The sequence below is a fragment of the Crocodylus siamensis genome, chromosome 1 (genome assembly GCF_052110815.1).
Source record: "Crocodylus siamensis isolate JL-2025a chromosome 1, ASM5211081v1, whole genome shotgun sequence".
Classification (NCBI taxonomy): domain Eukaryota; kingdom Metazoa; phylum Chordata; order Crocodylia; family Crocodylidae; genus Crocodylus; species Crocodylus siamensis.
The window spans coordinates 387,792,097-387,804,373 of NC_143395.1; the positions used below are offsets into that span (position 1 = coordinate 387,792,097).

The 12,277-nt window shown below is 42.3% G+C and overlaps 1 protein-coding gene across 2 annotated transcripts in view; it reads left to right on the plus strand.

The window, feature by feature from the left end:
* The first annotated feature begins 221 nt into the window (after positions 1 to 221).
* RDX (radixin) overlaps positions 222 to 12,277 on the plus strand; it is a 67,157-nt gene continuing 55,101 nt past the window's right edge. The window contains exons 1-2 of one of the 2 annotated variants that reach the window (XM_090029416.1): positions 222 to 421; positions 8,679 to 8,741. In XM_090029416.1, coding sequence (XP_089885542.1) covers positions 8,730 to 8,741 — 12 coding nt within the window. In that variant the 5' untranslated portion in view covers positions 222 to 421; positions 8,679 to 8,729. Of the gene's footprint in view, positions 422 to 477; positions 697 to 8,678; positions 8,742 to 12,277 lie in introns of those variants that run through there. The other variant, XM_090029425.1, reaches the window with a different exon arrangement.

Genomic DNA, 12,277 nt, shown 5'->3' on the forward strand with positions numbered 1-12,277 from the left:
GCCTCAGGGTGCCCCTTGCCAGGACGAGAGGCCACGGGGCGGTGGAGAGACACAGGGAGCAGTGAGAAGCCAAGCGCAGCAACCCTGGCGCTGCGGCATTAGCGGAGCCGCGGCCGCCACCAACGCCGAGATACTGAGGGGGTGCGGCAGGTCGTGAGGGCAACGGCTTCGCGGCGCGTGCCGCGCATGCGCACCCTCGCGCGGCCCAATGGGAGCGGGAGAAAAATCCGAACGGCTGCCACCGACGCCGCCATATTGCGGAGTTGTCAGCGGCGGTACCTCAGCTCGTCTCCCCCGGCGGCGCTGCGAGCTGCTGCCCGGCGGCCCCGCCGCGCCTCCTGCCTGGCCGCGGAGGGGGCTGCGGGGACCCACCCGCTGCCGGCCCGCGGCCCGGCACAGCCCCGCCGGGCGCGGGGCCCAGGTGAGGCGAGGGTGGGGGCGCGCGAGCCGCCGGGGACCCGCTGCGGGCCAGCCCGCCCCGTCCCCCTCCCGGCAGCCGGGCGCGCTATGGAGCGCCAAGGGGCCCCACCCGGGGCTTCTCCGGAGGGCGGCGCTGCCTTTGCCTCGGACCGGCTGCAGAGCGGGGCCACCTGTTGCGGCCGAAACGGGCCAGGAGCGACCTGCCACGTCTACTCGGGCCCGGCCCGGCTCGGCGGGGGGCGCCTGCCTGCGGGGGGCGGGGTCTGTAAACCCGAGGTAACGTCCCCCCCTGCAGGCGCTCTGGGACTCCCAGCCACAACGGCCCCGTGGGGGGAGGGAGGGGATAATAAAGAACCGCTCCACAGACCAGGGCCCTGGAGCAGCTGCGGCTGCCCGCGTTTGGTGACAGAGGTTGCCTTTCATGTCCCCAGGGGCAGATCTGTGCCATCGGCGCGACTGCACACAGCCCTTGGAATGAACCGGCCCTCCCTGGGATTGCAGCCGGCCCCACAGGTGTTGCCTGGCAGCCCCCCCTCTGCACTCCTGGGTTCCCTTGCTCCTCAGTTGCAGGGTGTTCCTAGAGAGCACTGAGACTCCCTGCTCACATGTGGTGACCGGTGGTTGAGGAGGTGTGGGTGGCACCATGCAGGGTCACTGGACATGCTTTTTGGATGGCCTTCGTTAGGGTGGGTGAGGAGTCAGTGGGGTCTGAGGTCTCGGCCTGCTCTTGTCATTGGTGCATGTAGTTGTAGGGAGTCCACCTTGCTCCTTGTGTATTTATGTTGGTGGTATTTGATTGCCTGCCAGTACCACAGGGACATTTTGGAAATGAATTTGCTCATTCGCCACTTTACGTAGTCAAAGTGCTATATCAATGCCGCTATTGCAATCAGCCCTTACATAGTACAGTGGCATTGTGTGCGAAATGTGAAGGAGAACACGTACCAAGCTGTCATAGTGTCATGAAGACCATTACCTGGAAGTCCTCAAGAGGAGACTGGATGGTCACCTTGCTGGGTTGCCTGACCCCACTTGTCTTTCCTGCCTGGTGCAGGGGGCTGGACCCAATGATCTTCTGAGGTCCCTTCCAGCCTGTGTGAATCCAAGACCGAGCTGTGGTCACTTTTTGGCTTCTTGTCTTGCAATCAAGATGCATAGTTATGTTGGATTGTGTTTTATAAACTTCCCTGCTCTAGCATCATAGAGCCTGTGCGGAAAAATGAGTAGGAAGACAAGTCAGTATTCCCAGGTAAGCCATCTCCTGGAGGGCAACTATAGGGCAATAGTATACTTGTATGTTCTGTGCTGTAGTGGCATAGTTGTCATGTCAGGACGGGTGGCCAGAGATCAAAAGTATGTTATGGTTTTCTTAAAAAACCCTCTATTAAGAAGGGATATAATTGCTTGCTCTGATTGTTTGTGGCATTCTCAGTGAACTCCTATTAGAGAGGCATTGCAGAAGAGTCTAAGGAAGTTGCACCTGCTAAGGTCCCTGTGGGGAAGCTGGCTAAATATATGGTAAGATAGAAGAGAACAATGTGCATGTCTGTTTTTAAGAGAACAGTGTAGGCTTTTTACAAATGCTTCTGGTTTTGTATAAAATAATCACTTAAAGGAAGTGGGGGAAATTTTGCAGGGAAGGGAGAATGGTTTTGGATGCAAGGGGTCTGCTGAAATAATTGTGAGCTGGGGACTGCAGCAAAGGTCTGGTCTTAGAATGGAAGAATCAAGTATATTATGATTCCTCCTGCAAAAAGGAAATGAAAGAGTCCTGACACCTAGTTGGTTAGTGCTCAAAAAGAGGGATTAGAGGTGTGGTTTGTCTGGGAGCAAGTAGTACTTTGAATTAAGTACAGTTACTTTAAATGTACATTCTGATGATGCCTGGCTCTAATTGCACAATCTTTCACTGTTATGCAAGCTTTTAGAAAAGGTTGGGTGTTTTTTTTTTGGTATGTTTTGTTTGTTTGTTTTTGGCAGGTGTTGGAGGGGGAGGTATGAGGTAGTATTTTTTGTATTGGACAGGTTAAGTACAGTCAGGCTTTTGGTATTGTCATATGTTACTTTGAAGTTTGTCGGGCTGCAGGCAGGGAAGGATATGCAAGGCTGTGTGTAAACTACAAAACTGTCTGAGTATCACAGGCTTTTGAAAAACTCTTGATTATTAAAGGGACATTCATATGTGAATATAGTCTCTCTTGCATGCTGAATAAGTATACTTGATAGTTAAATGGATCTCTCCAAGTATCTTACTACTTATCAACATTGATTAGCTGCAACTACAAGATTATTTTATATCAGTAGGCTAATGCTTCTGAACTGTTATTTTTGTTTACTTAGGAGTTGAGTAATCCTTCTGTAAAGGGATATTATTTATTTTTCATCCAGTCACATTGGTTTATAATATGGACAGAAAGAGACTGCATTGGCTGTAGCCTAAAAGATTAATATATATTACACATCAACATTCAGAAGAAAGGACGCTCAGTTTATAAAGAGGAAGGTGTAATTGGCATAATCCAGGTTAATATTGTAGTGATTTTTTTTTCCCCTTGTATTTTAAGTTTATAATATTTTAAAGGGTTAAATTACTTATTGGAAAGAAATATATGTATTCTAAATTGGAATGCATCCAGTATTATAATTTTAGTTGCTATCCTTTTAAAAACATTGTCAGCAAGGAACGTTGTTGTTTCACACTAAAACAAGTAAACAGAGTAATCAGATTTTTGTAATGCCTATGTTCTTGCATAACAACAGTTGAAAGATTTTCGTCTTTTGTCTTGGTGTGAAATATCAAATATTTCCAGCTATTCCAAGGATGAAAAAATCCTCTAATAATTTAAGGTTAGGATGTATTTGCATAATTTGTTTTAATTAAATTAACAATCGGTGCTAACATATATTGTAAGGGTTTAAAATAAGCAATAAAAATTATCTTAAAGAAATATTCTGCTATTCAGGCCTATTTTTCTGTAATAACTACTATAGTTTTATTTTAATGATGATGGTGGATAATGAAAATTTACCTTGTGTTCATCTGACAACCTTTGACACTAGTTCTGAAACCGTCTGAAAGGATGTTCTCTATACACTCTGCTTTCTGCACATCCTTTCACAGCATTTGATGGAGCTCTCACTCTCTCATTTAGTTAGTCTATAAAGGTGCCTTCTGTGATTGGCTTCAGACTATCATGGTTAACTACCTCTCTTTCAAAATAAACACAACTGTTAATGTGTTAATACATGCACATTTTAATAATAATATTGTAATTGTGTGTTTTTTCTTAGGCATATCAATCTTTGAAGGCTTTTTTTACTTTGGGAGATGTCTATTTTAGAAAAATCAAGGAGAATAATATTGAAAAACAGGTTGATTTCATAAAACAGTCAGCATTAGTTTTTCATAAGCAATGGAATTTCCTTTTACTTGCTTTAAATAAAATGAAAAGTTTATAGTTCATGTGCATATATTTTTCCACTGCCAATCAGGTATACATTTCAGTTATTACCTGTTGCTATCTCAGCATTACCCTCTTTGTGTGAGACTTGACACACAAGTCTCTTTGGTTCTAATATGGGACATTGTATGGGTTGTTTTCCCCCATGTATTACAAACAGATGCGAATTGTGGATTGTGAATATCTATAGACATTCTAAAATTTGCAACAGGGGTGCTCCTGTGTGATCGCTGTTTGGTATCAGTACATCCCTGTTGTAAGACGTAAGACACCTTCATTTTACTCTGATCTAATGCCGGTACTGAACTTAAGGAAGCGTGCCGTTAGAGACCCCCATACCTATGCACCTAGGTGTGTTATTGGAGAAGATGATTACCATGCAGGACTCATACATTCCTTTGGGGGCTCTGTTTCTGTGTTGCTAAAACTGTTTAAGCAGCTCCCTGTTCTATAAGTATTCTACCTACAGCTGCCGTATTCAGGTTCAAAGGTTTTTACTTACTACCATGATAGGCTAGTAAAGATATGAAATAAAGTAGGCGGTTCTCAACTCGGAAAACCATCTACCAAGTCCTTCTTTGCACCCAAGCCTTGGTTGTTGTTCATCTGTGTACAATAACAGATAAAGACATTATTATTTATTAATGTACCTCAGTAGTCATGATACTGAGGAAACTGCTTGTCCAGAAAAACTCCCAAGCTGTCAAATAGGAGCCTAGTTTCTGAGAAGCTTGGTTCTCTATCTGAGAAGCATCATGTAAGACTTCTGCCTCCCCCCAGCCCTTCACCTAACCTCAGCCACTCGATTCTGTATGTGAACACTGCTTCTGAAAACAGCTGCTGCAGAAAATGACAGAATTTTGGCATTGAGCATTTTCTGTGCTGTCATGTTATAGAGAGAGCCTATTGTCATCTTTTGACAAACACTTATTTTTTTGTCTTCTGTGGCTCAAATAGGAATTTTAATAATGTATATAGTAATAACTTTTAAAATCTCATTCTCTTATAGTCAGATGACTTAAACGTTAAATACTTCATTTTTAGAATTTTTATGGGTGGTGTTGGTTTCTGTGATGTAGAGACAGCTGACATTTTGACAGAAAATCCAAAACTGCCATGGCTAATGACTAAATAATCATGGGGGATTGAACTGTGCCTTCATCCTGGAGAAGCTTCTTTTGAGTCTGGAATGAGATGCATGTATGACTGGTCTTTTAGTTGAAGTAAGGTCATCAGCACTTCGCAGTACTCAGGAAATTGTACTTGATAAATCAGTATTTTCTTATTCCCCCCCCCCACTTTATAATTTAATTTGACATGGCTGCTAAGAGAACTTAGAAGTGTGTACATATAATTTATGATACCCCAATAGGTTAAATTAATCTATTTGATAGAGTTGGTATTCTTACTTTCAGTTTTTGAAGTTTCAGTAAATTTGCATGTAATATGAAAAATGAAGATAAACAGTATTTTATATAGCACTGATTCTAAATTTCCTTGGCTAACTGTTTGCCTGGTATTTGATTTTGTGTTAACAATAGCTGGTGCTAATACTTGGGAAGGATGTACTCTCTTATTGAACACTGACTGCTTATTTAATTTCATTCACAGCACAATTTTAAAGCCTGCAGAGTATTTAATCTGAGTATTTAATCATTATTAAAATAATGTTTATTGGCTACATACCTTTGCTGCAAACAAACAAATATGTAGCATGGCAGAATGCAAATAAAATGGCTATGGACTTTTTGTTGGAGTGTGGGAGTATAGAGTAGGCAGTTGTCATACTATCCATTCTCTCTCTAACTGTTTTATGACTTAGAATTTAAGTCAATGTAGGAAATATACATTCTAATACCCCCACTAGGTTTTTTTTTTGATCCCAAAGTAGAAAGGCTGTTATATACTTTTTTCTGAATTTATCATAGTCACTGCAGCTTCTTTAGAACTGACTAATGATGTGAATTTAACAATATACAACAAAGAGTTCAAGAAGAAAAATAAGGACTGCAGTCTGTAGCATGTTTAGATGGTTTGTTTCTGTTATGTGTATAAAAAGTAAACTGACTTCAGAAGATGTATAGGGCAGGGACTGTTTTAAATCTTATCTGTTCAGTATCTCCCAACAAGGCCCTGAACTTAGTTGAAATATCTGTGCTATTGCAGTGTAAATGATAACTATTAATTTTGGCAGCTATGTTTACATTGTGTACTTCTCAATGGGAATTATGCTCAGGTAGGATCTCAGTGCAGTGGAATCTGTTGCACTGTTGCATTGCTTTCTGTTAAAGATTTGGGATAGTCCTTCAGAGAAGTTTTGAAAGTAATATGTTGTTAGTATGCAGGGGCCTAACAAGAAGTTTGTGGGAAAACCAAGAACAAAATTGTAGGCTACATATCTGAAAAACTTGCTGAGAATGAAATGTGTCCAGCCAGGACATATAGTCTGTTTTTGAAAGGTGGTGGAAGTCATTTGGAATTAAATTTAAAAAAAATAAAGAGAGAGAAAGATCAGACAGCTGATAAGGTGGTGATAGTATATGCACATTCAGTTTCTCCTGGGTGAGTTGCTGTTCTTCCAGGAGAAACCACGGGTGTACAGACGTTCAGGGTTTTTCTCCCAGAATAAAAATGGCTTCTGGGTTAAATCACTACCATGATAGTCACTCTCCCAGGAGAAACTGTCTGTACATGCTATAGCTTCTTTCAGAAAAGAACAGAGTTAACCGCAGACTAACTCTCACTTTCTTTATAGTCATCTTGAATTGCATTCTCAGGCTGAAATTGCTATGCATTCTCTTTCCACATCTTCTTCAGCATTCCTATTTGACAGGTTTCTCTCTGCCATTGAATGTTGTTTTAGAGCAGCTTTCTGCCCCTTTCATATTTCCTGCTGTCTGCTGTTACTTTGTATTAGCCCCCTTTTGTTGTTCTCTGACTGTTTCTAGGATTTTTTTTTTCTGTCCCTTGATACTTGTACCTCACCCCAGTCTGTTCCCTGCACTTCAGTGGTATGCTATGTTCTGATAAATAAATGAAAATATTATGCGTGTAGCTTTAAAAGTATCTCACTAAAAGCTTTTATTAGTCTTGGATGCAAACAGTTACTGTTTATTGTTACCAGACCTTAAGTGTAGAGGTTTTTATATAGAGGTCAGTTCGTAAATGCAGGTAGTTTTATCATTTTGAGAATATGATAAACAGACCTTGGTTTGATTCTGGAAATGATTAGATCTTGTATTAGCCCTGTGTAAAATCTTGGAAAGCATGTAGTTACCTTTTCACGACACCAGAGTTCTCAAAGCTTTCTGGTGTGAAGTATGATGATCCCATTTCAAAAGAAAAAGAGTTTGCCTCTAACCACATCTATTCCCTGTACTTAGTCATCATAATCATCTGCTTTCGTGTGAAAAATATTTTGTTATTTTTACTCTTATAACTGAAAAGTTGATGCATGTATGGCATGGTGGGTGGGATTCTAAGTTTGCTTGTGCAAAATTAATTAAGCAAAGCAAAATTATGTATTACATACTGCCCTCTATTATACTTGAAATGAGATGGTACGTACACAAAAGCTAGCAGGTTTTACTGACATCTAAGTTTTAATATTTTCGTTTCTGACAATACTGTGCATATTGGAGCATATTTTTTCCTTCAAGCCCCTGTTTTGAGTTTTGCTGGGTGGTTTATTAGAGGAGAATGCTTTTCTTGTAAGGAGGAAATAGGCTGTTGAAGTCCATCGAGGCATAATAACTATAGAACTCCATTAGGACATTATTAGTCACTTTTCAGAGTTTAATTGCAGTTCAAGCAAATATTGCTTTTGTGGCTGTCATCTTCTCCATCATCCTGTACAAAATGGCAGGTGGGATAACACAAATGATACAAATTGTGAAGTGAAGAAGTTAGATATCTGAATTAAAAATAAACTGTATGGAGGGGAGAGAGCACCTCCTATCAGAACTGCAGGGAGACCTCTTGTATTGAAGAAGAATTACCTTGACATTTTAGACACATTTTTATGGCCATAAAAATGTTCAATGTAGTACAGATACTGCTGAGAGGGAGGGGGGGGTGTGTGTGTGTGTGTGTGTGTGTGTGTGTGTGTGTGTGTGTGTGTGTGTGTGTAGCTATTCATTGCTTTCTTGTTTGAAATAAAATCAAGGGGACAGATTTGCTTTCTTGGCTTAATTTTGCTTTTTACCTTAACTTGTAGGGTTTCATTCTTTTTGAAAAGGATATCGTTGAATTAGTGCACCTTAAGAGCTGCTCTTATAGACTTTAAAAGAATCTCTTAATATTAAGATAACCCTTTAGTTTCTTTGTGTCTGTGTACTGTTAAAGCTTGATCAGAAGGGGCAGATTAAACTGCAGTACACAGGAGTTCTGTGTACAAATTCTGGTGGCCCATATATACTTTTCAACTACAAGAGAGCTTTTTAAAACTCTGGATAATGCTTATAATCCTTAACATTGAAAGGACTGTGATATCAAAGTTGTTAAAGGATTAGGTGACATTTTAGATCATCATTGTCTCTTAATCCACTCAAAAATGCAGCTGCAGAAGGGGAACGCTAACTTCCTAGTTCTGTTAGGAAAGGACTTTGCTACTGAAGTCCTTTTGTAACTGCTGTGCTGGATGGTTCAGATGGTTTATGTGAAGTAATCTACTGCCATGTTCATGTTAAGCATGTTAACTGCCTGTTTGTTGACCTCTTGGAATTTGGACTATTTGCTAGAATGAACCCTTCTGTGATTTAATTGCAAAATAACCCTATTTTATTTGTTTTTTAATAGGAGAATTTGCAGAAAGCTTGACTGGGTTTAGATATACAGAGGAGGAGAAAAATGCCGAAACCAGTAAGTAGCTGCCTCCTTTCTTTTCAAGAATTTGATGGGATTGTTACATTTTAGACTGTGCTGTGATTTTGTTAGATCTTGTGCCCTCATGATCAACAGTGGGGCTGTTTAATTTCTGTACATAGGGAAAAGTCAAAGGAACACTCTAGATACTCCAGTGTTTTGCTTGTGTGGAGAGCAGTCATCTCTGACTTGAATTAAGACCCCAGTTTCATGCTTGGTAGAAATTTGTTTCTGGAGATGTTGTTTTCTGTAGCCTGAACCACAGCAAGAGGGGATTGCAGGTGCTGCAGAGGTGCACTCTGAGCCTGACTCAAGGCCTATTCAAGTTGGTGGATAATATCCCTTCTTCCTCCTTCCCTCTTCTGCCAGCAGTAGTGGGAGTACTATTTACATTTTAATGAAACCTTGGCATGTCTGCTTAAAATCCCATGCCCTTTGTGTGTACCATGCGACTAGTGAAATTGTAAATGTAGGATGGAGGGAGCACATGTCTTTCATAGACTGCTCCTCACTTCATTGAAACTGGGGTCAAGAGTTCATCCATGAGGGAAACAGACAAATAAGCTGCCTTCATAGGTGTTGCAGAAATGTTAAGGGAGGTCATTATTCAGCCAAAGTCTTTATATAAAACACTGTGATCCCTTCTGCTATTGATTTTAATTTGGTTCTGCCTCTGCATTTGGGGAGAACTGACCTCTGCTGGTACTGTTTTCTTCAGTTTTTGATAATCTTCATAGTCTTCCAGCTTATTCTTGATGTTGATGGTCAGCAAACTTTTTAAGGTTGCAGGCTGGTTTGACTTGGTTGGGGTCAGGGGATGGTGGGCAGGTTGTCGGACCCAGCCACTACCTGTGCTTTTCCCCACAGCAGCATGGAGAGAGAGAGACTGCTGGCTGAAGCACCCTGCTGTTGAATGCCACCAAAGCCCCATGTCTGCAGGCTTGATCAAATGGCTCTGTGGGCTGGATGCAGTCTGTGGATCAGATCCAGCTTACCACTGCTCTGTGCTTAAGAGGTGCTTCAGTTAGTTTGGTGTATGGATGTCAGTGACCTTATTCTCAAACATAGGAGTAAAGTTTTTCTCTTGATTGATTTTTTTTTTTTTTTTTTTTTTTTTTTTTTAATGCTCCTCTGTATAGGGCAGGGGTGGGCAAAATATGGCTGGTAGGCTATATTTGGTCAGCTAATTGACCCTGTCTGACCTGTGAGCCACTGCTGGGGGCCTGAGGAGGGGGGGCTGTGACCTGTGCCACTCTACTCCACTATAGCCGGTGCCTCACCAGGCCACACAGCACAGATTTCTTCACCCCCATCCCTACTGTTCCCCTGCATCCAACCCCCTGGCTTCCAGTTAGTGCTGCAGCAGTGAAGTCCTGGTGCTGTAGCTGCTGACAGCTGGACCTACACTGGATGAGGCATGATGCAACATGTCAAGTTGTCCCTTTTGCCTGCTACAATGAGCCGTTGCCACTCCAATGTCACTTGTCCATGCTGGCTGTGACGGGGGTGTCAGCCCGGGGCAGTCTCCCAACTTTCCTGATGTGGTGCAGTGGCTCACTGTGGTGGGCAGATAGGCGGAATGGCTACTCCATGTGCTGCATCACACCTCGTTCTGTGTGGGTCTGGTGACTGCACGGCCATGACTGCACAACATCAACAGGAAGCTGGGAGGTGAGGCATGGATGCAGGGTGGGGTGGAGGAGTTTGCCTTGCCCAGTGTGGCCCTAGGTTTGGCAGAATGGAGCACTGTGGGGCACAGCTCTCCCTCTTCAGGCTCCCAGGGGCAGCTGGCAGGCTGGATAGGATCAGTTGTCCCTCCCTCAGCTCTCAACAGCTTACCAAAACTCTTTAAATGTCCCTCCAGCCTAAATTATTGCCCACCCCTGGTATGGAGGCTGTCTTATTTGTCAGTATAAAGAAGCAGTGTGTTCCAGTGGATACAGCATTAGACTTGGAATCAAGTTCCATTCCCAGTTTTGTTAGTGTCCTGCTGGATGATGTTGGCTCAGTTGCTTTATCACTTTTAATGCCATTTTCCCATGTGACAAGGACAGAAATAGCACATAAAGGTAAGACTTACATGATGATAATATCTTGCTTCCGTTCTAGAGGAGACTTGGGGTATTTATACACGTGCTCTGAGAGTGGTGGTGAGGGTGCTCTAATTAGAGAGTTGCTCTAATTTAAAGCATCCGGAGCATTTTGTGCCCCTTTCCATTTTTAAGCATGGGGATGCTGATACATGTGATGCTAGAGTCTGCTAATTGAGCTAATTGACCCTGTCTGACCCACCAGCCACCACTGGGAGACTGAGAAGGAAGAGCTCAGTCACAGCCCTCCCTCCTTAGGCTGGAGTGCGGTAATTACTATGCCCCAGCAGATGCGATTAATCAAGCCTGGTCTGATGCACTGTAATTGCAGCGTGTCGGAGCAGCCTCTCTGCTCATGTATAGATGCCCACGCTGTTTAGATTTTGAAAAAGTAGCAGACACGAGCTCTTAACCATGTAACACATGGGTTCATAACCATGTAGAGCTGGTTTATTTTAATTCTCTTGGCAGTGCTTCCCAGCTGGAATAGACTGTTTGGGTCTTATAGAATGGTACCATTCTCCCTTAAGGATTTTATTGAAAAGACACAAACTAAAGGAACAATGAACACGACCCCTTTGTAGGAGAAGTAGCAGCCTGCTTCCTCCCAGCTATTTCTGTCTAGGTACTGGAATCAGATTTGTGAAGCTTGTGTTGGCAGGATGCCCCTTCCTTCATCCCTGAGACAGTAAGGGCATTTGAAGCTGCTGACAGTGTCTTCTAAAAACAAAGAAACTGACCACCTGATGTTAGGGAGAAAAGGGCTTTTGTTAGGTGTGGAGGGAATGCTGCTTTATGGGGACTTTCATATAAGAGTTTTTTCTATTTCTGGTTCTAGAATGTATTCTTTGGAGGTCAGGTAGCATATGAAATCTCAGGAGGCTTACCAGCTGAAAGGAGCACATTAAGAAAGGAAACTTTTATATAGGTTGTTGTTTGGAGAACTTCACAGGCATTAACTGCTACTAAATATAGTCTGCTACATCTACTGTTAGCTAACGCACAGTGTAGCAGTAGGCTTGCAGTAAAGATTCAGTAGCTTTTCATACTACAGTTCCTGCCCTCAGGCTTCACACTGCCTGTCTTTAAAGTGGTGGATTGACTTTTAGTTAAGTTTGCCCTGTTTTTTAAACCTTGAAGGAAGTATGTGTTGGTTATGCTCCAGATCTATCTTGTTGGGTATTTATACGCTAAAGTATTACCTTGCTTTACATGCCAGAGGTCAAGTATCTGACCAGTCCTGTATCATGGAAGGTGTCTCTCTCTCTCTCTCTCTCTCTCTTTCGACATCTGCCTTGGCTCATCTCAAATTTAAAATTATTTTGATTTCTTTGATTTGTTTGATTTCCTAGAAGCTATGTTTTTTACTTTAATTTCTTAATTAAGAAAAGGATTCTTCGTTCCCTTTTAAAGGTTAATCTATTTGGTTTTTTTTATTTTCAT